Below are 23964 nucleotides of genomic sequence, written 5' to 3' on the forward strand. Positions count from 1 at the left end.
CCCATTTGTTAACTTTCGGTCAGAAAACTAGTATATTTACCCTCTCGATAGGATTTCCTCCAGCATTTTTTTTTTTTTCATGGACCTGCCACTCCTTCTCCAGGAAGTTATATAGTCCAGTGTTTATTTCAGACCTCTTTGTCCCAATAAAATACAGTTGATCCTTAAACAACACAGGTTCGAACCGTGCGGGTCCACTTATACGCAGAGTTTTTTCAATAAATACAGTCCAGTACAGTAAATGCATTATCTCTTCCATAAGATTTCCTTCATAACCTTTTCTTTGCTCTAACTTATTTTATTGTAAGAATACAATCAATATATAATACTTATATCATACAAAATACATGTTCATCGATGGTTTATGTTAGAGGTAAGGCTTCCAGCCAAGAGGAGTTAAGTTTTGGGGGAGTCAGAGTCGTACGTGGGCTTTTGACTGCACGGCGGTGGGGAAGGGCTAGCACATCTAACTCTGAGTTGTTCAATGGTCAACTGTAGTTCCATTTTATGCTTTGAAATGGCAAGAAGTAAAAATTGAAGAATATGAAGCAGCCCATCTTTTTTTAGTAAAAACCGTGCAGATGAATTTTGAATATTCATGTCAAATTAAAGCAAACCAGTGGCTACTTAGGACCTAGTATATGCAGAAAGCCAGGCTTTCTACTCCCACAAAACACAGTGTCGACATGCCTTCTGAGTGCAGTTTCCATTTCATAATTTTTCAAGTGACTTGTTTTACAACCTTTGTTCTCCGTATCACCTGTTATACACGTCTTTAAAAATCCAAAAGCCTAGCAGAAAAGACAGCCAAGAGATGGAACAATCAAGTGCAATGTCTTTAGGGAGGCTTTGGGGATATTTAATGTGTCCTGAGTGTTTATTTCTATTGTTCTTTTGTAAAAAAAAAATTATATATGGTGTGTGTGTGTGTGTGTATGATACGTACGATTTTCAGCGGAACCTTTTTACACCACGTGACAGGTCACTATATAAAAGGGTATAGTGACCTATCTGTCACATGGCGTAAGAAGGTTCCGCTGCAAATCAGGCACAATGTTAACAGTTCTTGAGTATTGTTGATATCAATGCTCATTGCCATTCTATTTTTTTATGTTTGTAAGTTTTAGAGTTAACAGTTAAATCCTTTTTTAAAGCACAAAGAAGGTACAGTATTTTTTCAAAAATAGGTTTATTTTCTACCAGAAGTCCACCTCAAACCACATAGCATTAAAGCTGGCCTGCTTTGCAGTTTTATAATAAAAATGTGTTGGTAGCCGTAAAAACTTGAAATCCTACTGGATAACACGGTTTTTCAAGGGAGTGAATTTGGACCATAAAGATGGGATTGTAAAATACTACAGTCTCTCAGTGATGGTATTTAGCTGAAGCTGAAGGAGAGAGAGGTTTACTTAATAATTAGATGTTCTGATGTTTCAAGTCTTAAAAATAAAAGGAAAGAAGGAAAGCCTGACGTTTGACCTGTAATTTATTTTTGCATATCTCTGTTTATTTTTGCCTATTAAGGTTAATAATAAATTCCTGTCTGTCGGGCAGGACTATACTTAAATGAAGATTAATGACTAAACATTATTAAAACCCTTTGAGAATTATTTGATGCGTTCCATGCTCCAAGAGCATTCTCATTTATTGTTTGACTCATAAATAACTTGGCAAAGAAATAATATATTAAGTTCACATCAGTCTTACAGATTAGGAGATAATATTAAATAGGGAGGAAATTAGACCCACCTAACTTGGCCGCTTTCCAAATTTGGTGAGCTCGCTAAGGTCAGAATGCTTTATACCAATTATGAACCCAAGTTACCTAATGAAGAGAAATTTAGGGAAGATGGATTGCCTGGGGTTCTCTCTGTCAAGTACTCTCTGAAGACAGGGGCAAAGGGAAGGGAGAAATTGTGGGAACGTTAAAAAAGAGAATAACGGATAAAAAAGATTTGAAAGAAGTTTTCCTCCATCGTGTACAACATAATTTACTTTCTCTCCAAGAAAGCTTCAGAAGAGTCTACGTTATCCTTTTTGGGGGGAGAGGGGGAGAGGATATGCTCACATAACTGTTGATTAAGTGTATTCTTTGCCCCCCAAATGCTGTGATTGGAGTATGTCTTGGGCTGTTCGGGTGTTATATAGTGAAGCCTCTATTCAAGCTAATTCCCTTCTGTCTGGAAGGGGTTCGGATGCTGGATGGAGATGTCACAGACATGGTTGAAGCGAAATCGGTTAGCTTCAATCCCCAGCACGTGCATATCTACAGTGCCAGCTGGGGCCCGGATGACGATGGCAAGACCGTGGACGGACCGGCTCCACTCACCCGGCAAGCCTTTGAAAACGGCGTTAGAATGGTAGGTTTAAAAGCTCATGCTCGGTCAATCGGTGATGATTCTCCTGTGAACCCACCCGTGGGTTCCAGTCCTTCAGTCTAGAGGAATGAATGGAGCTCAGAGCTGAGCCGGGAAAGAGGCGCGTTTAGCTTTGGAACCGTGTGTTGCATCCATTCTGAAAACGGGCTAAGAGCTAGAGAGTTTCCCCTGACAAGAACAGAGGTGTATTTGGATGCTTAGATTTGCTCAGAGAAAATCCATTCATTAATACACGTTAATCTTGCATTTGGAGAAATCAATACTCAGCACTGCGAGATGGAGATGTGAAGATATTCAGTCTCTCCAGTCGGTGCCCTGGGTCACCAGCAGTGCCCCTCTGGGCCTCCCCCTTTCTTACTCCCTTGGCTCCACTGATGACCCAGGACAATAATATTTTTATGCTGCCTCCCAAGTTCCCTAACCAGGCAGCTCAACCCATCGTCATTTTCCTTGATTTCACTAAAAAATCCACTCACCGTTCCTCCTCTGCAAAAACTGACCACATAACCTAATGTAATAAAATGTTTTCTTCAAATTACAGATCTGAAAAAGCCCTATCTTATTTTAATTAATTCAGTACAAATACAGTAAAAATAAGGTTGCTGTATACTTCTAACCATGGAAGAAGGAGCATTCCATCAGAGGCCACTCCCTTCTGTTTCTTACCCGTGAATGCGACTTCGGGTGACTGAAAGCATACATTTTAATCATGATCTGGGCCCACCCTTCCTTTCCTTCACCATCTCTTTTTACTTTTTGAAATGTAAGCGGATTCCATTCTTCCTGTCCTTTATCACATCCCCTGCGCATCCCCGCCTCATCCCTAGGTCCTCTTCCTATACAGCTGATTCTATTCCACCGTCAAGCCTCGGTGAAAATGCTGCCTGTCTCCCGAAGTCTGCTCACTGCCCAGACTAGAACTAAGTGCAAGCAATCCCTACCCCGCACCTGCTACACTTCGCCTTCTTACTAGTGTTACGTATCGTCGTTATCACAGTGGGCTTTATATCAGAGATATTCTTGCCTGTATTTTCCTCGTGGAACTGTCTGTCCCTAGGTAGCAGAGTTGAGCTCTATCTATCCTTAGGGGCTTTGAAAAACCCAGAGGGTACATGGAGCCCTAGCGAGTACTCCGTGAATGTTGGTTGAATGTCATTTAATTTACTACGGATTGTGCCAACCGCAGGATGGATGTATATTTGGCCCAGATTTGGAGCAGTGGGATGCATGCCGTTGGTCAATGTCATGTTGCGGCTGAAGTACAAACAATAATGCTTCTTCCACCTTTGTGGGACTGGTGTTAGGGTTTGATCCCAAGACCGTGAGCTGAGCTGTCTCCTGGTCGTTTTGAAATAGACTGAAAGGAAACGCTTATGCACTTGTTCAGGATGTACTTCCTCACTGAAGGCTCGTTCAGGCATGGTTAAGACATACTTTCTAATTCTGTCAATTTTTAGATACTTTAGAGCCCTCTAAAGTCATAGAACAGGGTTTTAAATCGTTGCCTAGAATTTTCCTTTCAAGGTATCTGAACACCAAATGAATGTACTCTAAGTAAACTGGGGATTCCATGACCAAAGCCCTGGGCTACAGATTAGTGTACCATCTCTCTGTGCCATCGATTGAATGGTCATTCAAGTTAATAAATCAAGCCTAGTTTGTCTTTAATTTTCAAGTTGTATGTGTATGGCTTTTGCTATAATAAAGAGTAGGCTGGAATTTCTCAATATCCTTATGTTAGTAACTAGTAATGAATAATCTCATGACTGTACATACAGGCAGAGAATGCCCCATATTCAAGAGTGGCCACTGAATCAGGTGATATGGACCAGTGGTTTTCAAATTTATTTTCTCTAGGGAATCTTTCAGTGGAAATCTTAATGGGAAGTTCAGTGTGTAAAGCAGATTAAACATATGGTACTTTGGTTGAAGGAGGAAAGGATTAAGATAAGAAAGAAGATCCTCTGAGGAAGTTATTCAAACTTATAGGAAGATTATATTTAGAAAAAATTCCTATTTTTTTAATTTTTTTTGTAATGTTTATTTATTTTTGAGACAGAGACAGAGCATGAACGGGGGAGGGTCAGAGAGAGAGGGAGACACAGAATCCGAAGCAGGCTCCAGGCTCTGAGCTGTCAGCCCAGAGCCCGACGCGGGGCTCGAACTCATGGACCGTGAAATCATGACCTGGGCCAAAGTCGGAGGCTTCACCCACTGAGCCACCCAGGCGCCCCAGAAACAAATCCTATTTTTAAAAATGACTCTGTATTCACTATTAAGTACGAAGTTAACCTAGGCTTTATTTATTCATTTATTTGTTAATGTTTATTTATTTTTGAGAGGGACAGAGACAGAATGCGAGTAGGACAGGGGCAGAGAGAGAGGGAGACATAGAATCCAAAGCCGGCTCCAGGCTCCGAGCTGTCAGCACAGAGCCCGACGCGGGGCTCGAACCCACAAGCAGTGAGATCATGACCTGAGCCGAAGTCAGACACTCAACCGACGGAGCCACCTAGGCGCCCCAACCTTCGCTTATTATAATAAGTCATACTGTAAAGTTTAAATTGAAAACAGATTTCCCACCCAACTAGATAACCCTTGTTGAGTATAAACTACACCTTTCTTTACTTGTGTATGCATTCACACAGCAGACGGGTCACATGCCTCTGTAGGTTGCTAGTTTCACTTAACAGGGTGTAGTGGGCATTCTTCCACGGCAATGCAAAAGGATAGAACTCATTTATTTTAATGCTTCAAAAATGTTTAGAATATGGACATACCGTAATTTATTCAACATTTCACTGAAGATCCTTCAAGGTTTCAATCTTTAAAAAAAAAAAAAAAGTAGGGTTAGCTTTAAAATGAACCGTTTACTTTTAGAGTCAAGGTAATAACAAAAGAAATCACTCTTAAAAGCAACAGATTATTCTCTGGATCCTATCCTGGCACATTCAATTATGGAAAAGCAGCAGTGACCCATTTAAATGTGATTAGATCAACAGGATAGGGTTTTTAGCGTTTAATACACATGGGCTTTGGACTTATCCAGGGTTGAGTCCAGAATCTGTCATTTACTGCTCTCTGACCTGATATAGATCAAATTACCTCTGTTCTCCATTTCCTCTTCTGAAGTAAGGGACTAATAGTACTGACTTACAGAGATGTTATGAGTGTTAAATGAGACGATAATGCATATAAAGCAGTCGGCACAATATCTGAAACATAATAGGTGCTCAAGAAATACATTTTATTTATACACGTATGTATGCATACTTTTTTTTTCAGAAAAGAGATCGTGTCCTTCCAAAAAACTTAATATTTCTCTTCGATCCCCCATCCTTCTCTACCATTTCCACACGGCACAATTCTCGATGATTCCATTGAGTTTACCTATAGTGGTGGATTAAAAACAATACAGTAGAAATTCATAGACTTCCTGAGTTCTTACATGCCCATATTTTGTCCTTCCTATGTCTGTCCTCACCTTCAGTTTCATTTGCCCTTAGGGGCACATCTTCCGTTTCATCAAGACAACTTCTTGATACACAGATCTATTCTACGTTTGTAGATCTATTGTAGATCTATTCTGTGTTTGTAGTCTTGAATTTAATTTATCTTTTCCCAAGAGCTGTTTCTCTGAATATCTGGGGATATATAGTTTAACATTTTTAAAGCAGTACAGGAGTCTTCCAGGGGAAAGAAATCTCTTTGTCATTAGGCATCAAACGGCACAGTACATCTCACGTTCTTTGAGATTATTCTAAGTTGTGTTCTTTATATATATAATGTACGTGGTCAAATATATACAAAATGATTGCCTGAAACGTATACAAAGTGCGACTGAGAAATAAATAAATGATTTATTGACTGAGTGACGTAAGGAATGAAGGAATAAATGATTACTACAACAGTTCCCTCAAGTAACGAGGTAAAAAACCTATGTGACAGCTTAAAGTCATTCTGGCCCACTAGAGTTTTCACTGGATCATCTACAAAAATAGGGGAACTGAAATGTATTTGTTCTTTCTATTAAACTTAGCGTACTCCCACTTTGTAGTCAATGTGGGTAAAGCAGTGAAGGAGACCTCTAAGTTTTGTATGCAATACAGACAAGTCTCTACATTCTAGTCATTAGACAGGAAGCAAACCTAGAAACCATCAAGACTACGAGTTGAAGATAAGTGTTATAAATGAGATAAACAGGAAAGAGGGAAGGACAGAACCGCTGTGGTTAAGAAGGATAGGGAGTCCTCTGTGAGGAGATGATACATAAATGAGGACAGTAGTGACACGATGCCGGTCATGTGGAAGGAATGTTCTCCGCAGAAGGAACAGCAAGGGCAAAGCACCCCGAGGGGAGAATAATCAGGTGCGTTCACAGAACAAAATGCTAATTTGGGTGCTGCGAGCAATGTGGACAGAAAGTAGTCAGTAGAAGGTGGCTTGGAGAGGTAGGCAGGGGCCAGCTCAGCAGGGCTTTCTAAACCACGGAGGGTGTTTGCATTTTATTCCATTACAGAAAACCATTGGAGGTTTTCAGCAGAGTAGTGGCCTGTGGGGATACACAATTGTAAAAGCTCGCTGCTCTGTAGGGAAAGTGTGGGAAAGTGCTGTGTGGGCAAGTGGCGGGGAGGTAAGAGCTGAAGGTCGAAGGGAAGAGTTGATGATGAGTAGGACGGGGCGGGGGCGGACAACCACGACAAGTGACGAGGGGCGGCAAGAGGGAGAAGGAGCCTGCGTATCAAGGGAATAGGTTTGGCTCAGGGAATCCACATATTGATCGCATCCATTTCTCCTGCTTGCTAATCAAAAAACGTAGCGAATATCGGATTTCAAAAATGCTCCCTATGTGTTGACTGTAAGATAAGCGTTTGGGTCAGTAGCATGTAACACTCTTTTCAAAGACTTTAACACCATCGGAATCGATCCAATTTACAGCCTTTGGAATTCATGTGCCAGCATTGCATTAGACAAACTATGTTGAGCAAACCCTATTAAAATCGACAGCTTGCTCTTTTCCCCAGAGATTGCATTTTACGTGATGCTAAGGCACTGTAAGATTAAAAGCAAGAATTAAAGGTACATAATTCGGGTTGTGTACAATTAATGACGACGATGATGATGATAGTGGTGTGGTAGTAACCATCATGATAATAATGATACTAAGACACTTAACATTTGCCATTCTGTCACAGTATGGTCACTCCTGTGAGCCCCCAAATAGATGATGACTTAAAAAAATTTTTTTTAATTTATTTTTGGGAGAGAGAGAGAGAGAGAGAGAGACATAGCATGAGTGAGGAGGGCCAGAGAGAGTGGGAGACACAGAATCCAAAGCAGGCTCCAGGCTCTGAGCTGTCCGCGCAGAGCCCGACGCGGGCCTCGAACTCATGGACGGTGAGATCCTGACCTGAGCCGAAATCAGACGCTTCACCACCTGAGCCGCCCAGGCACCCCAGATGATGACTTTTAATCTTCACAATAATCTCATAAGGTAGCTAACCATTCTCCCCGGTTTTGCAGAAAATAGACTTTTGGCGCAGCGCAACAAGTCAGAATGTGGGCCTCCAGGAAATCTAATAAATTATTTTACGAGTTGTCCTTCCTGCTCTCTTTGGCCCAGCTGACCTGCTTGTATCATCCGTGACCACATATCTGAGCTTTTCTCCTGTTACCGAGGTGAATTAGGTTCTCACCTTCTATGTTAAGTCTCCCTCCTCCATTTCTTCACGGAGGCCTTACCTCCTCACCCCACTACAGGCATGGCTCAATCAATTCTCTTTTCTTTCATCGTCAAAACTTCCCTCTCATCTGTGTGACGGCCATCCACACACTGTTAATTCTATCTCTGAAGAAAGAGGGGAGACGCCCTCTGGCAGTCTTCTTGTATTTTTCCAATTACTGACTCATTTCTTTTCCTCTTTGAAACCACTGTTCATACTTGCCCCCTACGAGCTCTTTTTCCATCGTCTCTTGAAGCAACTCGTCAGAACCCCGACCCCTCACTGCACCGAGGCCGTTCTTATCTAGACCAACAGTGACCTTCTAATGTGAAACCCAGGGCTCTTCTCTGAACCCTCATGTAATCCGTCCTGACAGGGAGGCCCCGCCTGCTTCTTGTGGTCCGCAATAAAATACACACCCTCCAACCCTTCTGAACCCTTGTCTCCTTCTGTTTAGTGTATTTACTTATCTTGCCGACGAGTTGTCTCCCCCGTAAAGGCCCCGAGATGGAAATTTTTTGTTCTCGACCGTGACGCAAGTACCTAAAACACTGTTTCGTGATGAGTGACCAAATGTGTGAATAAATACACGGGTGAATTCCATGCCGGTTTGCTGCATATACCGAATGAATTTATGTAAGGATCACAGTTGCATTGCTGTTTATTACAATACGGAAATGAGTGATTAACTACATGGTATAGTCTGGTGATTAATGCACTCGGACTGTAGATTCCGACTCTCCAGTGGGTTTCAGTACGTTCTTACCTTCTTCAAGTGAATTGCCTCTCTCAGGATCGGTTTGTTCCTCTGTAAAATGGAGCTAAATGCTGGCAGTTACTTTATAGGCCTGTCATGACGATTATGTGATTAATGTGTGTAAAATATGCAGCAGTTTCTGGAACATAGCAAAATCTCTAATTATGTTACCAGTCTTCATCATTATCACTTCTGAAAAGGCCAGGGTACTAAAAGTGAAATACTAATTAATCATGCAGAAAACTGTCGTAAGTCTTGATTGTCCATAATCTCTGCATTTAATCCATTTCATATTGCTGAATGTTCCTTAAAGAAGGTAAATATACAGTCTTGAGATTTTTAAGGAATGGCCAAAATAAATGGGACAAAATATCCAAGAGAATATTTCCTGAAGTCTGAAGGACTTTCCTGGAGTCCATAAAACACTAATTGATAAAATGCCCCAAAGTGGGGTAGGGGTAGGTGGAGGATTTTGCTATCAAGTAGGCTTGAAAAACATCACTTATTATATGCTCCCTTTGGGAGCTTAAAGGCATATTAAAGGCTCTGAGAAGTTCTGCAGTAAGGAGATGCATGTAACTTGATTTATTCCGTGTTCTAAACTCTAACCACGCGAAAGCTTTATTTTCATAACTCGTTTTAAATTGGCATCAAATTTAACTTTACTTTCAGTTTGAGTTTGGAACTTGCTTTGCAAAAATTCAGCTAAACCCATTCGACCTGTAGAGTCAGAACATTAGAACTGGAAACGATTTGAGTGGTTGAATCATTTTTACAAACATTTGTATATTCGTTTACTGGTTGCTATCACTACGATTCACCCTGTCTACCTTCCTAAAACGTGTGATTTCTTCTTTTCCCGGGCTACTCATCCAGTAAGCCTTTCTCTCCTGTCTTCCTTTCTGAAAGTCTGTGAAATGTGTCCTCTTGTCCTCACAGTTAGAACCAACCGCTCCCAGAGGGACTTGGGCCATAGAGTCCTTCCAAAGTGTCCATCCTCCCAGCTTGAGCTCCAACTTTCAGTTCAGCGGGAATAGTGCAGCCAAAGAAGAATGTTTTGTATGTAAATCTTGCCCTTTGTCTTGTCTTTAAAACTCATCACTTCTCCTTATGACCGACAGGGAACATTCTAAGCTTCTTAGCAGGGCACAGAGGTCTCTCACAATCTTGCCGGGGGTTGCAGAATCGAAATCTTCCGTGTCGTCAAAGGAAAGGACCCTTTCAAAGTTCCTCTCATTCAAGCTGACAGGATTCCACTTACCTCGGTCAACCTTTGGCTCCGTATGACTGGCAGAATCCCCTGCAGGGGAAACTCTTCGCTCTGTCTACCCAGGCCGTTCCAAGTAGGAAAACGATTTTATGAAATGAATGAGGCAATCGAGAGTGTTTCAGACAGAAGTGACCTGGTGTTTGGTATCACAATAAGAAACTAAACTGCCTAAAGTTTTCTTGGATAGACTCATTACTTGTTCATTCATTCCTGATTGCATTCGGGAGACAGTCACTGGGTGATTATAATATTCTAGGTACTTGACGAGGCGGTAGTGAAACACTCAGCCTTTGCCTTTGGGAGGCTCACCACGGAGTGATGCATAAAGGTTCTAAATAAAGTGCAAGCGAATTCCCCAAGTTCCTTCAGGGACTAGAATCTGGTAAGCAATGAGGACAGACGGCACAGCACGCAATAGCAAAACTTCTCGTGTTCAGCCTAGTTGCCCTGCAGTCATCTTTTTTTGCCCCATTTGGGTTATGAAACTTTAATCATCTTTGGTGAATTTTTACACAGGCATCTCGTGCATCGACAACTTTTCCTGGTTTCCTGACAAGGATATTTAATAATCTCCTTTAGAAATAAGCAAAAAAAAAAAATTAGAATTGAATCTTTTCCCTTTTTTTCATAATTAGAAAACCCTATATTCAGATTACCAGGATGTCCCTTATTATTTTACTCAAGAAATATCGCTTGAGCCCCCATTGCCTACCATGCACTGGTTTGGCAGTTACCTTAATCGTTTTTCTGGAGAAATCCTGTAACTCATTATGGATATTGTAGGAGCATGGGCTATAGAGTTTAGTTTACCATACTATCTACAAGTATCCTCTCAATTCCAGATGATTTTTCTTTGAGCTTTTCAGGCTTTGGGATTATCAATGAAAGCATTCCAGCGTATTCCTAGCAGAACCGATGTCAAGGGTGGGGAACAAAATTAGGTGAGGTCCAGATCATTGGCCCGGAATCTCCCTGTTGGAACCGTGACCTTCATCCTGTCCTCATTCTTGTCTTCTCAGGGGTCCAGATGGAAACCAGGACATTTGATGAACATCTATTAGCACATGCCTGGCTGTTGAGTTTCTTATGAAGTCTCTAATTAATATATCCTCTTCTGAGCATCAGTTTTCTTTCGCGCTTTACCAAATTTTACGCCTGATTAGATATTTGGAATATTTGCCGAAAACACAGGGTTGCCTTGCAGTCACACATTGTCTTTTACGTACACACATGTGCACACATACACATTGCTCCACCCTTAAATTAAAGGCATATGTTCACCAGAAGGGGAGAGAAGAGGTATAATGAGCTTGTATAATAAACGCAGTAATAATAATCATAATAAAATTAACTGATTCCACTTGGGAAGAATATATTTTTATCTGATATACATCCAGCTTTAGCGGGCGTGGTACCAGTTTGCATTTTAATAAATGACAGATTGCAGTTAAATTAGTTGGCAAATGTTCTAGAACTTTGGAATGATATATGGGTAGGCAAAGATAGACAGGGGGGTTTATTTAATATCGGTTCCACTTCATCAAAATTGCCTCTAACTGGGGTTTGTTTTAAAAAATCCTCCATTAGTATTTAACTATATCCTGGTGGAACTTTGTGTCTTTAGAGCTTTAACAAAGCTAAGACGTGACTTGCCAAACGGACTCAGTACACCATTTTCTATTTTGGATACAAAGGATTGTTTGTCTTTGTAGATACATATGTGGTTTCACGTTCTATAATCTTCACAAAGTTATCTGATATCTGAGTATGCAATTTAGATTACTATATTACTGTGAACTGTGATGCATTTAATGAGCACAGATTTATCCTAGCCTTGTATAGGTGCAAATGTCAAATGTTTATTGTCACCTTTTTTTTTTTTTTCAGTTTTAGAGATTCATTTTTAACTCTGTGAGTTTATACTATTCTGTTCTAACTCTCTCTGTTTTATATATGAATTAACTAGATATAAGTAATAATCCTTTTTTTCTTTGCATTTGTTCTATTTGTGGTGACATAGAGGGGAGGACATGAGGTCCTTATTACAGAAGTCATTCCAGTGTAGTGCGGATGTCCCAATTTATAGGGAGAATACAAAATCACACAGGGATCGTCTTAGGTCAAGTTAAGGTCCGTACCAATTCTGAATTTCTGTGATTCAGAACATAAATTTAAGAAAGGCAATGGCAATTTTCTTTAGCAAAACGTGGCAGTAACCGGGCTAAAAATAAGGTCGCTGGGAAATAAACAAGGATAAATTGAACTGACTTGCTACTATCAAATGGTTTTGAAGCATACACATCTTTTATAGCAGGTTTTTTTCACTTAACCAGAGCTTACCGTTCTCTTGAAGATGGAAACCCTCAAACTTCATATTCAAGGTTGTAAACGTCATGATTATTATATATTCTGATAGCCACTTGGGTTAGACATGAGGATGATCTTCATAGACCTCACCAGGTTATAGCTTTGGACGCTAAGTCTTAGCAAAGTAGGCAGCTGGACCATTAAGAAGCATGAGTGTGACTCTGACTCAGTCTGTCCTCTTCCACACCTGTGCTCTTCACCGCCATGCTGGGTGAACCCGCTCCTGCGAAACGTGTCGCATGGGCCCCTATAGGCACATTCACCTCTCTGTCAACGGTAGCTGTAATTATGGTCATGGAAGTGAACGCTACCCCAGGGAGCTGTCCCTTCTCTAAACTCCTGGGAAGCATCATCTGGGCAAACTGACTTGGCACATTCTGAACTTCACTGGATTGTCTCTTTGTCTTCATCCCTGGAAAGTATTGACCTTGACGTCACAAAGACCCGGGTTGGAATCTCTTTGGTTTCTCTCCAGTGTTTTGATCCAGAACAAGTTACTACGTTATCAGAACTTCTGCTTCCTTAAGAAAACACGATGCTAATATTCACTTTATGGAGTCATCATGAAGACTGACGGAGATCTCACATATACAGTGCTCAGACCTCCCTCTGGTCTTCTCTTCAGCAGAAGGGCCCCTTTGATGCATCTTTAAGGACCCCAGAGTATCCACTGCAGAATCTTGTAAACTATAGAAGCTTAATATCAGCTGTAATTTTTTTTTTTTTTCAGAAGAGTGATTTGCTTTCGTTGAAATCGGCATTGTGTTTATGGGAAGAAACCGTAAAGGGCTGATTTTCTCCCTTTTGGAAATGTTATGGGCTGCTCCACAAAAGATCAAGGTGGTTATTTCGTGGAGGAGAGGCCTATGACATTCAAACCGTATGGTGGGCTTTAGACAGGAACAGCTTGCTTGCTCTGTCAGAGTTGAGCTGACAGTTGGGACCAGTGCACCACGGTGAGGCATTCTGTAACCTAACACAGAGAAGAGTCTAAACCTTTCGTTATTGCTGGAATATCCTTCTGTCCTTTCCAAATGCCTTTGCAAACGTTTTCAATAAATTCCTTTCATATTCCTATTGATAGTAAATGGTTTTATTCTCTGTGAAAGGACTCTTTCGAATTTTACCCCTGCAATAGCAACTTAAAGGTGTGGTATCTTTCTGGGCAGTTTCATAATAGGCAATTAACGTTAATATTGAAAACGTCCATCCGACTTTAGCCAGGTCACGATCCCGTGGTCCGGGAGTTCGAGCCCCGCGTCGGGCTCTGGGCTGATGGCTCGGAGCCTGGAGCCTGTTTCCGATTCTGTGTCTCCCTCTCTCTCTGCCACTCGCCCGTTCAGGCTCTGTCTCTCTCTGTCCCAAAAATAAATAAACGTTGAAAAAAAAAAAAGAAAGAAAGAAAATGTCCTTCTCCGTCTCATAAACCTGTCTCTCCTGAAACAATCCTGAGCATGATTTTGCCTTTGCCCTGGGATGATCCAAGATGTAGAAACTTTTCTCACGTATGTCTTCTTTTTCTCCCCACAATGGGAATGCTGGGATGGTGGATGTACCCAGAATGGCTAGGTTGGTGATGTTAATTATTGATTGTGATAATTTCAGAGAACGTGTAAGATTTGCATATATTTATATTTTTTAGCTGGTTGCCATGAGGAATTGAGAAACCTCATTTGCATGCCCCTCCTCCCAGCCAGTGTTGTTGGGGACCCTGGGAAAACAGCTCGACTAGGGCTCAAAATTTGGAGGCTGTGAGAGTGACCAGAAGTAAATAACAACCTGAGTTGGCTGAGGCTTCAGTGAGTCAGATGCAGAAGACAAGGTCTGAGAAAAAATGGGAGGACTGACCAATATGAATTGACTCCAGAGAGAGCGTCAAAAGCAGACAATTGGGGTGCTTGGGTGACCCAGTCAGTGAAGCGTCCGACTCTTGATTTCAGCTCAGGTCATGACCTCTTGGGTTTGTGAGTTCAAGCCCCGCATGGGGTTCCTGCCACTGACGGTGCTGGGATTCTCTCTCTCTCTCTCTGTCTCTCTCTCTCTCTGTCTCTCTCCTTCTGTGTCTCCCCCCCCCCCAATAAATAGACTTTTTAAAAAAGCAGACAATTATTTGGAAATTGTTGATTTGGCAAATGAGACGGGGCAGGAAGAGAAAGTGTTTTTGTATTTTTGTTTTGTCCAATCCACTGCTGTTAACCAGGTTCCCCTAAACCATGTTGTTGCGCACTTTTAGGAACACACACTGGCAGTACTAGGCTGTGGGGATCAGCATTTCAGCCGAGGTGGGAACGGACCCATCTGGTTCCAGCTCTGCCACTCATTGGCTCTGCAAACTTCATTTCCTTAGTTTCCTGATGGAGGAATTTAAATTGTCAATGTACGAACATCTGACGTGTCCAGATTTAAGTAATATCCATAGCGTGTTATTCGCCATTATTTCTTTTTTCTTTTTTTCTTTTTTTAACATGAAATTTATTGTCAAATTGGTTTCCATACAACACCCAGTGCTCATCCCAGTAGGTGCCCTCCTCAACACCCATCACCCACCCTCCCCTCCCTCCCACCCCCCATCAACCCTCAGTTTGTTCTCAGTTGTTTTTTTTTTAAATTTTTTTAACGTTTTATTTATTTTTGAGACAGAGAGAGACAGAGCATGAACGGGGCAGGGGCAGAGAGAGAGGGAGACACAGAATCGGAAGCAGGCTCCAGGCTCTGAGCCGTCAGCCCAGAGCCCGACACGGGGCTCGAGCTCACGGACCGCGAGATCGTGACCTGAGCTGAAGTCGGATGCTTTAACCGACTGAGCCACCCAGGCGCCCCGATTGTTCTCAGTTTTTAAGAGTCTCTTATGGTTTGGCTCCCTCCCTCTCTAACTTTTTTTTTTTTTATTCAGCTCCACATTTTCATTATTCATTTTGAAGTTCCTAAATGTACAGAATATCTAAAGGTTAATTAATAGGAATGAAATCCTTTGCCTGAAAGCATATTTATTTCCATTGGTAAACACACCTGGGTTTTAGTGCCTCCTGGGTATTCTTCTACCTTGTCTCCACGAAAGACTGATTTTCTTCTTCCACTTATACTTTACAAGCAAACAAAGTGAAAGAAATCTTCAGTGTTGGAATACTGTTGTTATGAGCCAAGGGTCCCACGGGTGGTGCACTTTGGTGAGAAATTGTAAGAAGCTGGGTTATGGGTACCAACCCTCAGTATCAGCCCTTCTGAAGATGGACAGCTCCGTGACGGGACTGATTCTACCAAGCCTTTAGTACATTCATGTTCTACTGAGTTTATATTCTGGCAGACATGGTGGGTAAGCAAGTCATTTTTTTTTCCTTTGTGTATTCACACAGTAAATATAAAAGTAGCCGTTTATCAGGAACCTTGAGTCTGGGGGAGTTCGGAATTTGCAGAATCGATCGTTCTTTTGTTAATATAATTTATTGCCAAATTGGCTAACATACGGTGTGTAAAGTGTGCTCTTGGTTTTTGGGGCAGATTCCCGTGGTTCATCGCTTCCATACAACACCCAGGGCTCATCCCAACAGGTGCCCTCCTCAATGCCCATCACCCATTTTCCCCTCTCCCCCACCCCTCCCATCCACTCTCAGTTTGCTTTCTGTATTTAAGAGTCTTGTGGTTTGCCTCCCTCCCTCTCTTTGTAACTATTTTTTCCCCTTCCCCTCCCTCTTCTTCTTTTTCTGTTAAGTTTCTCAAGATCCACATATGAGTGAAAACATAGGGTATCTGTCTTTCTCTGACTGACTTGCTTCACTCAGCATAATACCCTCCAGTTCCATCCACGTGGCTGCAAATGGCAGGATTTCATTCTTTCTCATTGCCAGGTAGTGTTCCATCGTATATATTGTTCTTTATGCTCGTTTTGACCGTTTATTCCAAATGTCCTTTTAGAAAAGTGAGCTAACGTCAATTTTAGGTTCCCTGAATTGAGCGGATGCTTCTCACGCCGGTACTAGAACATGAACAATGTTGTGAAAAGACCCCAAGTGTAGGTTACAAGTTATAAATGTGTTTATCATTTCACCAGAAATGCCTGCCACTATCGTCACCCATAGTCGATTCCACAATCATACGTCAGATTCTCTATTCCCTTATAAAAGGAAGTTGACTGCACTTGGTATGCTTGGGAAGCATATAAAATGGATTTTCATTTGCGCGCGGTCACATTAATACGATCGCTGATAACTGCATCTCATATGTTCACTATTTTATTAAGAAGTCAACAGAACATCAAAAAAAAAATTCTTAACCTACAGGGCTTAGTCATCTATTGTATACACAGCAAATCAGGATAGAGAAAGCCTGATGTGGGGCAGAAAAGATGTGTGAGGTCGAGATGGAGGAGAAGAGGGACTGAAGTCGTATCACACAAGAAAACGTAGGAAGACGAAAACGGGACGAACTCGCTAACCATTCACAAAAGCCTTCTTTGCCCCGCTTTGAGTACATTTGCTTTTTCAGTCCTTGTCAATTATCGAACTTGCTGGGACAGGGTAAGTAGCACAGAATAAGAATGATGGAGACACTCCGATGGAGTATGTTTTGTCAGGTCAGTCTGTGGATTTTTTGACAGTCCTTCCTCCAAATTCGATTTAGGGCTACATGGCAACTGTGGGAGTAGGCATGCTAAGGCAGGTATGGAAAGATCAAGAACAGCACTGGGGCGGGGGCCGAAGGAAAACGGGACCTCAGCAGGTGTTGGTGGAGGACGCTTTTGTTTGTCAGCTATCTGTTGAAATCATCATTGGGAAGCATATTCAATCCTAGAATTTTTACTTGGAAACAAGTAGAAATAGTGAGCTGTTGGCTGCATTCAGATGACCAAATAAGTCATAATTAACAACAACTTCTGAAAGTTTTTTAAATGTGTATTTATTTTTGAGAGACAGAGTGTGAGCAGGGGAGGGGCAGAGAGAGAGAGGGAGACACAGAATCCCAGCAGGCTCCAGGTTCCGAGGTGTCCGCACAGAGCCCGACGCGGGGCTCGAGCTCGCGAACTGCGAGATCGTGACCTGAGCCCAAGTTGGACGCTTCACCGACTGAGCCACCCAGGCGCCCCGGTTTGGTTTTTAAATACTTAAAGTAGTTCTTCTGTTTAACTTAGTAATTCTTAGAGCACAATAAGTATGGGTGGCTCAATCAGTTGAGTGTCTGGCTTTGGCTCAGATCATCTCACAGCTGATGAGTTCGAGCCCCACGTCAGGCTCTGCGCTGACAGCTCAGAGCCTAGAGCCTGCTTGGGATTCTGTGTCTCCCTCTCTCTGCCCCTCTCTCCCTTGTACTCTGTCTCTGTCTCTCAAAAATAAATATTGAAAACAAAATTTTAAAAAAATTTATTTGGGGCGCCTGGGTGGCGCAGTCGGTTAAGCGTCCGACTTCAGCCAGGTCACGATCTCGCGGTCCATGAGTTCGAGCCCCGCGTCAGGCTCTGGGCTGATGGCTCAGAGCCTGGAGCCTGTTTCCGATTCTGTGTCTGTCTCTCTCTCTGCCCCTCCCCCGTTCATGCTCTGTCTCTCTCTGTCCCAAAAATAAATAAAAATGTTGAAAAAAAAAATTAAAAAAAAAATGCTTTATAAAAAAAAATTTATTTATTTTGAGAGAGAGAGAGAGACAGAGTGTGAGTGGGGGAGGCGCAGAGAGAGAGGAAGACAGAATCTGAAGCAAGGCTCCAGGCTCTGAACTGTCAGCGCAGAGCCTGACGTGGGGCTCGAACCCCTTAGTGTGAGATCGTGACCTGAGTCGAAGTCGGATGCTCAACCGACTGAGCCACCCAGGCGCCCCTGAAGACAAAATTTTAATAATTATTTTGAGAGCAGAAGCAGAATCAAGTGAAACCTGTATACTCTTTACATCAGGCACTGTGACTCGTGGCTTGAGTAGATCATAAAAATACGGGTTGCACGTGCTTATTTTCTGGGTGAGGGAAGATACCACAGTAGTGGCCCGACAAAGTTAGCACTTTGGCATGGGACTGTTTCTGACAAAGCAGCACTTAACTTCCAGATTCCTAACCCTCAGAGGGCTCATTTCCTTTGACTCATTAAGAACATCTCATTATCTGTCTTATTCGATTCTCTTATGTTTCGGTGTGAAGTGGCCCACTTTATTCCCTGGGTCCAAATAAGTCTCAGATACAGCTGACCCTTGACCGACGTGGAGATTAGGGACACTGACCCCTCCCTCCCATCCCCCCGCACAGTGAAAAATCCATGTGTAACTTTTGATTCCCCCCAGCACTTAACTACTTGACCGGAAGTCTTAACCATTAACACACAGTCGATTAACACCAATTTTGTGTGTTATGTGTATTATATACTGTCTTCTTACAACAACGTAAGCTAGAGAGAAAAAATGTTATTAAGAAAATCCTAAGGAAGAGAAGGTACATTTACGCTCCTGTACTGTATTTATTTAGAAAAAATTCACCTATGAGTGGATCTGTGTGCACGTCAACCCTGTGTTGTTCAAGGGTCAGCTGTGATTAATGTTCCCACCCCAGTCCCAGTCTTGCCTTAATGAACGGATTGAAGAGACAGTCATAGGCTTTAGTCTGTCCCAAAGACGTCTTATTGATATCTGTATCATGACTGCATTCCCTTGGTGCATTCCCAAAGAAGATTCTGCGGCACTGAGCTTCGCCGGGGTTGTCTCCAAGGCATTGGGAGCTGTGTGACCCCCTGTTCCTGATTTGTTCTCAATTATGGATTGTATTTCTTGGATTACTTCTTAGGTCACTTTTAAGAAGCTTTCGCTTCGACGTGAAGTGTCTGCTACTAACGATCATGATTCAGAGGGTCGTTAACTATTGCTTCAACAAGCAATACGTATTTTAGAATTCTGGGACAGTTTGTGTGACCACCACAGATACCTTCCACAAGTGTGCTGTTGTCATTTTGCCTTTACGTCATGTTTCCAGACTCGACCTGTTTCTGTCAATGAACCTGCTTCGTTAAGGAACAAGGTTGATTTTGTGTAAAAGATGATCGATTTTGTTAAAAGAGAGAGAGAGAAGCCATTCCTTCTTCATATCTCAGCTACTAAATCGTTGTGGGTATCCTTTCTTTGCCCAACCTCTTCCGGCCTGAAGCCCCTTTATCTGTGATCCCGGTGTGGAAGAGCTTCCGCGGCCGGTGGTGGTCTTTTGTTACTGAGAGCAGAGCGGTGATGGACTTTGGTAACGGGGTATGCAGGCGACGCTTGGAAGACATCGCAGGCAAAGGAACGTGTCTCGTCCGAAACATCATGCGTTCCATTGGCCTGCCTCTTCCTGTTGACGCACATAGACACGTGCATTCTGATCAGACTTGTCGGGACCTCCATTCCCCGCATCCACCACATCCTTGTTATATGATGGCTCGCCTGTTACTTAGTGGTACTCGGTTTCCTAATCTGCAAAGTACGCATCTCACTTAATGGTATTGCTCTGAATTAACTCATATTTGTGAAAGCACAAGTATGGTGTCTGGCCACTTTTTTTTTTTTTTTTTTTTTTTTTTTTTTTTGGTATGTGGAGGTCTCTGGTCACTTACTCCCCTTTAAGAATCCTTTCTAAGCGATGTGGGAGAAGAAAATAATATTAAAATACCAAAGAAAACCTACCTGTTTTGGCTGAACGATGATCACACCCTTTTAAAGAAAGAAGATTGGTTCCATCAAACTCTCTAGCTTTCAAAACCTGGCTTGGGGGCTAGGGTTTCATTGATAATGCGGCGTAAAGTAGCCTTTTCTGACCTCCTGAACCACAAGAAAATCCAGGTCCTCTCTAGCCTTTACTAATAAAATTATGTGGTATTATAAATTGATTTTTGTAGGGCCTACACGAGAAGGAACGCATGCACAATTAAACACACGATGAAAAAGAATAGTTAGCGTTTGGTCTCATGGGTCTAATGTGGATTTCACGAAACACTTTGCCGTGAGTTTACCAACTTTTAACTTAGCACTCAGTTGAAGTGGAGGGCTTTGTTTTTTTCTTTTTTTTCATCCCAAGCCACATTTAAATATGACCGGTGTGAATCACAGTACTTTACCAAACTAGAATATGTCATTTCCTACACTTTGGGGGAAATACGTTGTCTCAAAATTCTTTTCTCTTTATGCTATTCTGGGCACCTGCCCTTCCCCCCTACATCCCACATTAAAATTTAATTCTTAAATTACTCTGAGTTTTTGGAGAAACGTCCAGATCTTCTTTTACCACATATGTTTTGGTTTTCTGACGATTGCACACTGATGAAACGTGCCATGCATCTGTAGTAAATAAATCTCTGAATTGCTAATTGTTTCAGATTAACCCCATAGATCTTTAGCGCAGGTCTGTATGGCATTTTCAGCTCACAGATTTAGCCCGTTTATTTCTGGGGCTTTAATCACACGTGCTTTTAAACACACGCTTTTGAACACACGCGCATAAAAGTCACAAGGCCTCGTGGATAGTGTGGCTATCAGCATCTCTTTATTCTGTCACCTCCATGGGGGGGGCAGGCCACCCTTTATCTCCTCACGTTGGATTCATCAGCTCAGGCTGCCATACTGGAATACCACAGACTGGGGGGCTTAACAACAGAGATGTGTTTTCTTGAAGTTTGGAGGCTAGGAGTCTGGAAGTCCATGATCAAGGTGCCAGCAGAGTTGGGTTCCGGTGACACCTCCCTCCGTAGTTTACAGACAGCCTTCACACAGCCTAGCCTCTGTGCACACGCTCCTGGCTTCTTTCTTTCCCTATAAGGACACCAGTCCTGTCAGATGAGGGTGCCACCATTGTGACCTCATTTATTCTTGATTACCCTCTTCAAAGGCCTTATCTTTAAATACAGTCATATTGGGGGGTGAAGGCATCAGCATATGAATTTGAAGGGGAGAGGACACAACTCATTCCATAGCACATCTTGGGGACAACACCACATGTCTCCCATTAGATTCTCCAGATCCCTTTCCCCCTTCTGTCCATAAGCTCCATGCTCAGGGGTACTGATCTGTATGCGTCCCAGTTCCTCCGGCTTCTGGTGGGGGTCAGCCAGTGGGATACACTGGCAAGAAATGGGAGAGAAGGAGAAAGAGACTGGGGTCTCAGTACATATTCCCTTGACCCCCTTCTGTGCAGGACCAACATGGGTTGGCATGTCCCCGATCAGTTCTCAACTTCTACTAGCCCCTCTGTTTCCAGTTCCAGTGACCCCCACTCCTCAGCTTCCTTCCTTCATGAGGGGGTTAGGGGTGATTATTGACCTCATACTGTCCTTTGAAGTTTCCCTTCACCATGCCCAACCGTAACATGATTCCTTCAAATTATGCTTGATGGAAGGATGTCACCTCTGTCTGGAAGGCACATTTCCAGAGCCGGGGCAAACCACTGTTCTAGAAACCAAGAGGATCTCCAAAGGACTCCATGATGACATCATCGCTCCTTCACAGTGGTGTCACCTCTGGACGCTGCCATAATAGAATGACTTGGGGTCCTACTTCTAAGGGAGTCCTGCTCAGGTGGGGATTTCCGGGTGCACTTTTGCATCTGAACCTATGTTCTTCCCCCTGAGAATGCTCAGGACTATGTATGCATCCTTTCCTTCTCGTTTGAATCCTGCTGCTACCAAGTCTGGAGAGAATCTGGAGACTGGTCTGTCATTGGTTCTACTGCCAAACTTCAATAAAGACACTGGAGACTTGGCTAAAAACAGTACAGCCACCACTAGCCTTCTCTTTGCCCAAAAGAAGATTGTTGTTAAGGGTTAAGGGCACAGGCTTTAGCTCCACTTGGATTTCAAGCTCTGGCTCTGGCATTCATGAGCATTTCTGAGCCCCAGTTTGACCATCTGTAAAATGGTGATGTAGATTTGAATTACACAGAATAATGTTTGTACGATGTTTGGTGCATAGTAAGTTTCTACAAATGTTAGCCTCTATTGTTTGTAGTGCATAGTGCGTAAAACCCCTCTTGCTCATAAAATAAAAATTACCTCTTAAGAACTGGCCCTCTGAGGGGTGCCGGGGTGGTGCAGTCAGTTGAGCGTCCGACTCTTGGTTTCTGCTCAGGCCATGATCTCATAGTTTGTGGGTTCGAGCCTCACACCGGGCTCTCTGCTGATAGCATGGAATCTGCTTGGGATTCTGTCTCTCCTTCTTTCTGTCTGTCCCCTCTTGTGCTCACTCTCTCTTTCTCTCTCTCAAAAATAAATAAATAAACTTAAAAAAAAAAAAAAAAGAATTGGCCCTGTGTTTTCCCTCTTAATGTGGAAAACATTAAGAGGGAAATAAGTGTGTTTGTTTCTATTTATAAAAATCCTACATGGTCATGGAAGGATGGTGTGAAAAAGAAAACTCTTTCCTATTCTTACCAAACAGAATAAGTTCTGTTACATTATCACGTTATGGCAGCTGTATGCATATAAATTTATAAACATTAACTTCTTTACACATGCACACGCATCTGCACACACACACACACACACGTACATTTCTTTAAACTGAGATCATATTATATCATTTTGTATCCTCCATTTGTAATTACATTGTGAACATAAAAATACCTGCTAAATATTTTCTTGTTAAATATTTTTTTTTTCAATCAAACAAGTTTGGGCGGCGCCTGGGTGGTTCAGTCGGTTGAGTGACCGACTTCAGCTCAGGTCATGATCTCATGGTTTGTAAGTTCAAGCCCCGCCTTGGGCTCTGTGCCGACAGCTGAGAGCCTGGAACCTGCTTCAGATTCTTTGTCTCCCTCTCTGTCTCTTGCTCCCGGCTTGTGCTCTATCTCAAAAATAAATAAATAAACATTTTAAAAAATCAAGTACGTTTTTAAAGATCTTTTCATTGCATTTCTGTGTGCATCATAGGCACACAGTCATAATTTTATACAGGTATACAAATGTGATTGTGCTATGTGTGCCTTTTCATAGTTTTGTGGTTCTTAATCTATTATCGGTTACAGTGGTATTTAAACCGGAGTGTTTTGGCATTACGTCATGTGTTCTGTTGACCTGTCAGATAAAGCTCCAATGTAATCGTGCTTTTCGCCACAGCACAGCCTCTCAGTTAGAGAGAGGGCACGTATTGATGATGAATTTGACCCTTCCTTCTCTGGCTATGATGTTCTGTCTCTGAGGTAAGGAGATGAGGCACTGGGGTTTCTCAACCTGGCCATCTACACCATAGTGAGGAGTTAATTCCTTCTGGAGATTTTCAAAGCATTGAACAAAATCCTTCGTTTATGATGGCTTGGTGCTTTTTGTATCCTTCTGTACATTTCATGAATATTTTGATGGGAAACTGAAAGTTGATAAACCAGACCCAGCTGTCTTGTGGCCGTAGCATCCAGAACTTTCTCTCCCTCTCTCTTCATGAATATTTCCCATTCCTGTCTGATCATATTGCATTTTTCCACACTGAAGGACAAAAAGAAATCTATGTGCAGGTCAGTCAAGTCGTGTCATAAATATTCTGTTCCTTGAG

General features: G+C 42.3%; 1 protein-coding gene across 2 annotated transcripts in view; it reads left to right on the forward strand.

The window, feature by feature from the left end:
- PCSK5 (proprotein convertase subtilisin/kexin type 5) overlaps nt 1–23964 on the forward strand; it is a 455082-nt gene that overhangs the window by 171894 nt on the left and 259224 nt on the right. For both annotated transcript variants that reach the window (XM_047102277.1, XM_047102287.1), the window contains exon 7: nt 2188–2360. In XM_047102277.1, coding sequence (XP_046958233.1) covers nt 2188–2360 — 173 coding nt within the window. The remainder of the gene's footprint in view (nt 1–2187; nt 2361–23964) is intronic.

Source organism: Lynx rufus, unplaced genomic scaffold, assembly GCF_022079265.1.
Source record: "Lynx rufus isolate CCGP_SWC_20201006 ecotype Redwood Valley unplaced genomic scaffold, mLynRuf1.p SCAF_10, whole genome shotgun sequence".
NCBI classification, from domain to species: domain Eukaryota; kingdom Metazoa; phylum Chordata; class Mammalia; order Carnivora; family Felidae; genus Lynx; species Lynx rufus.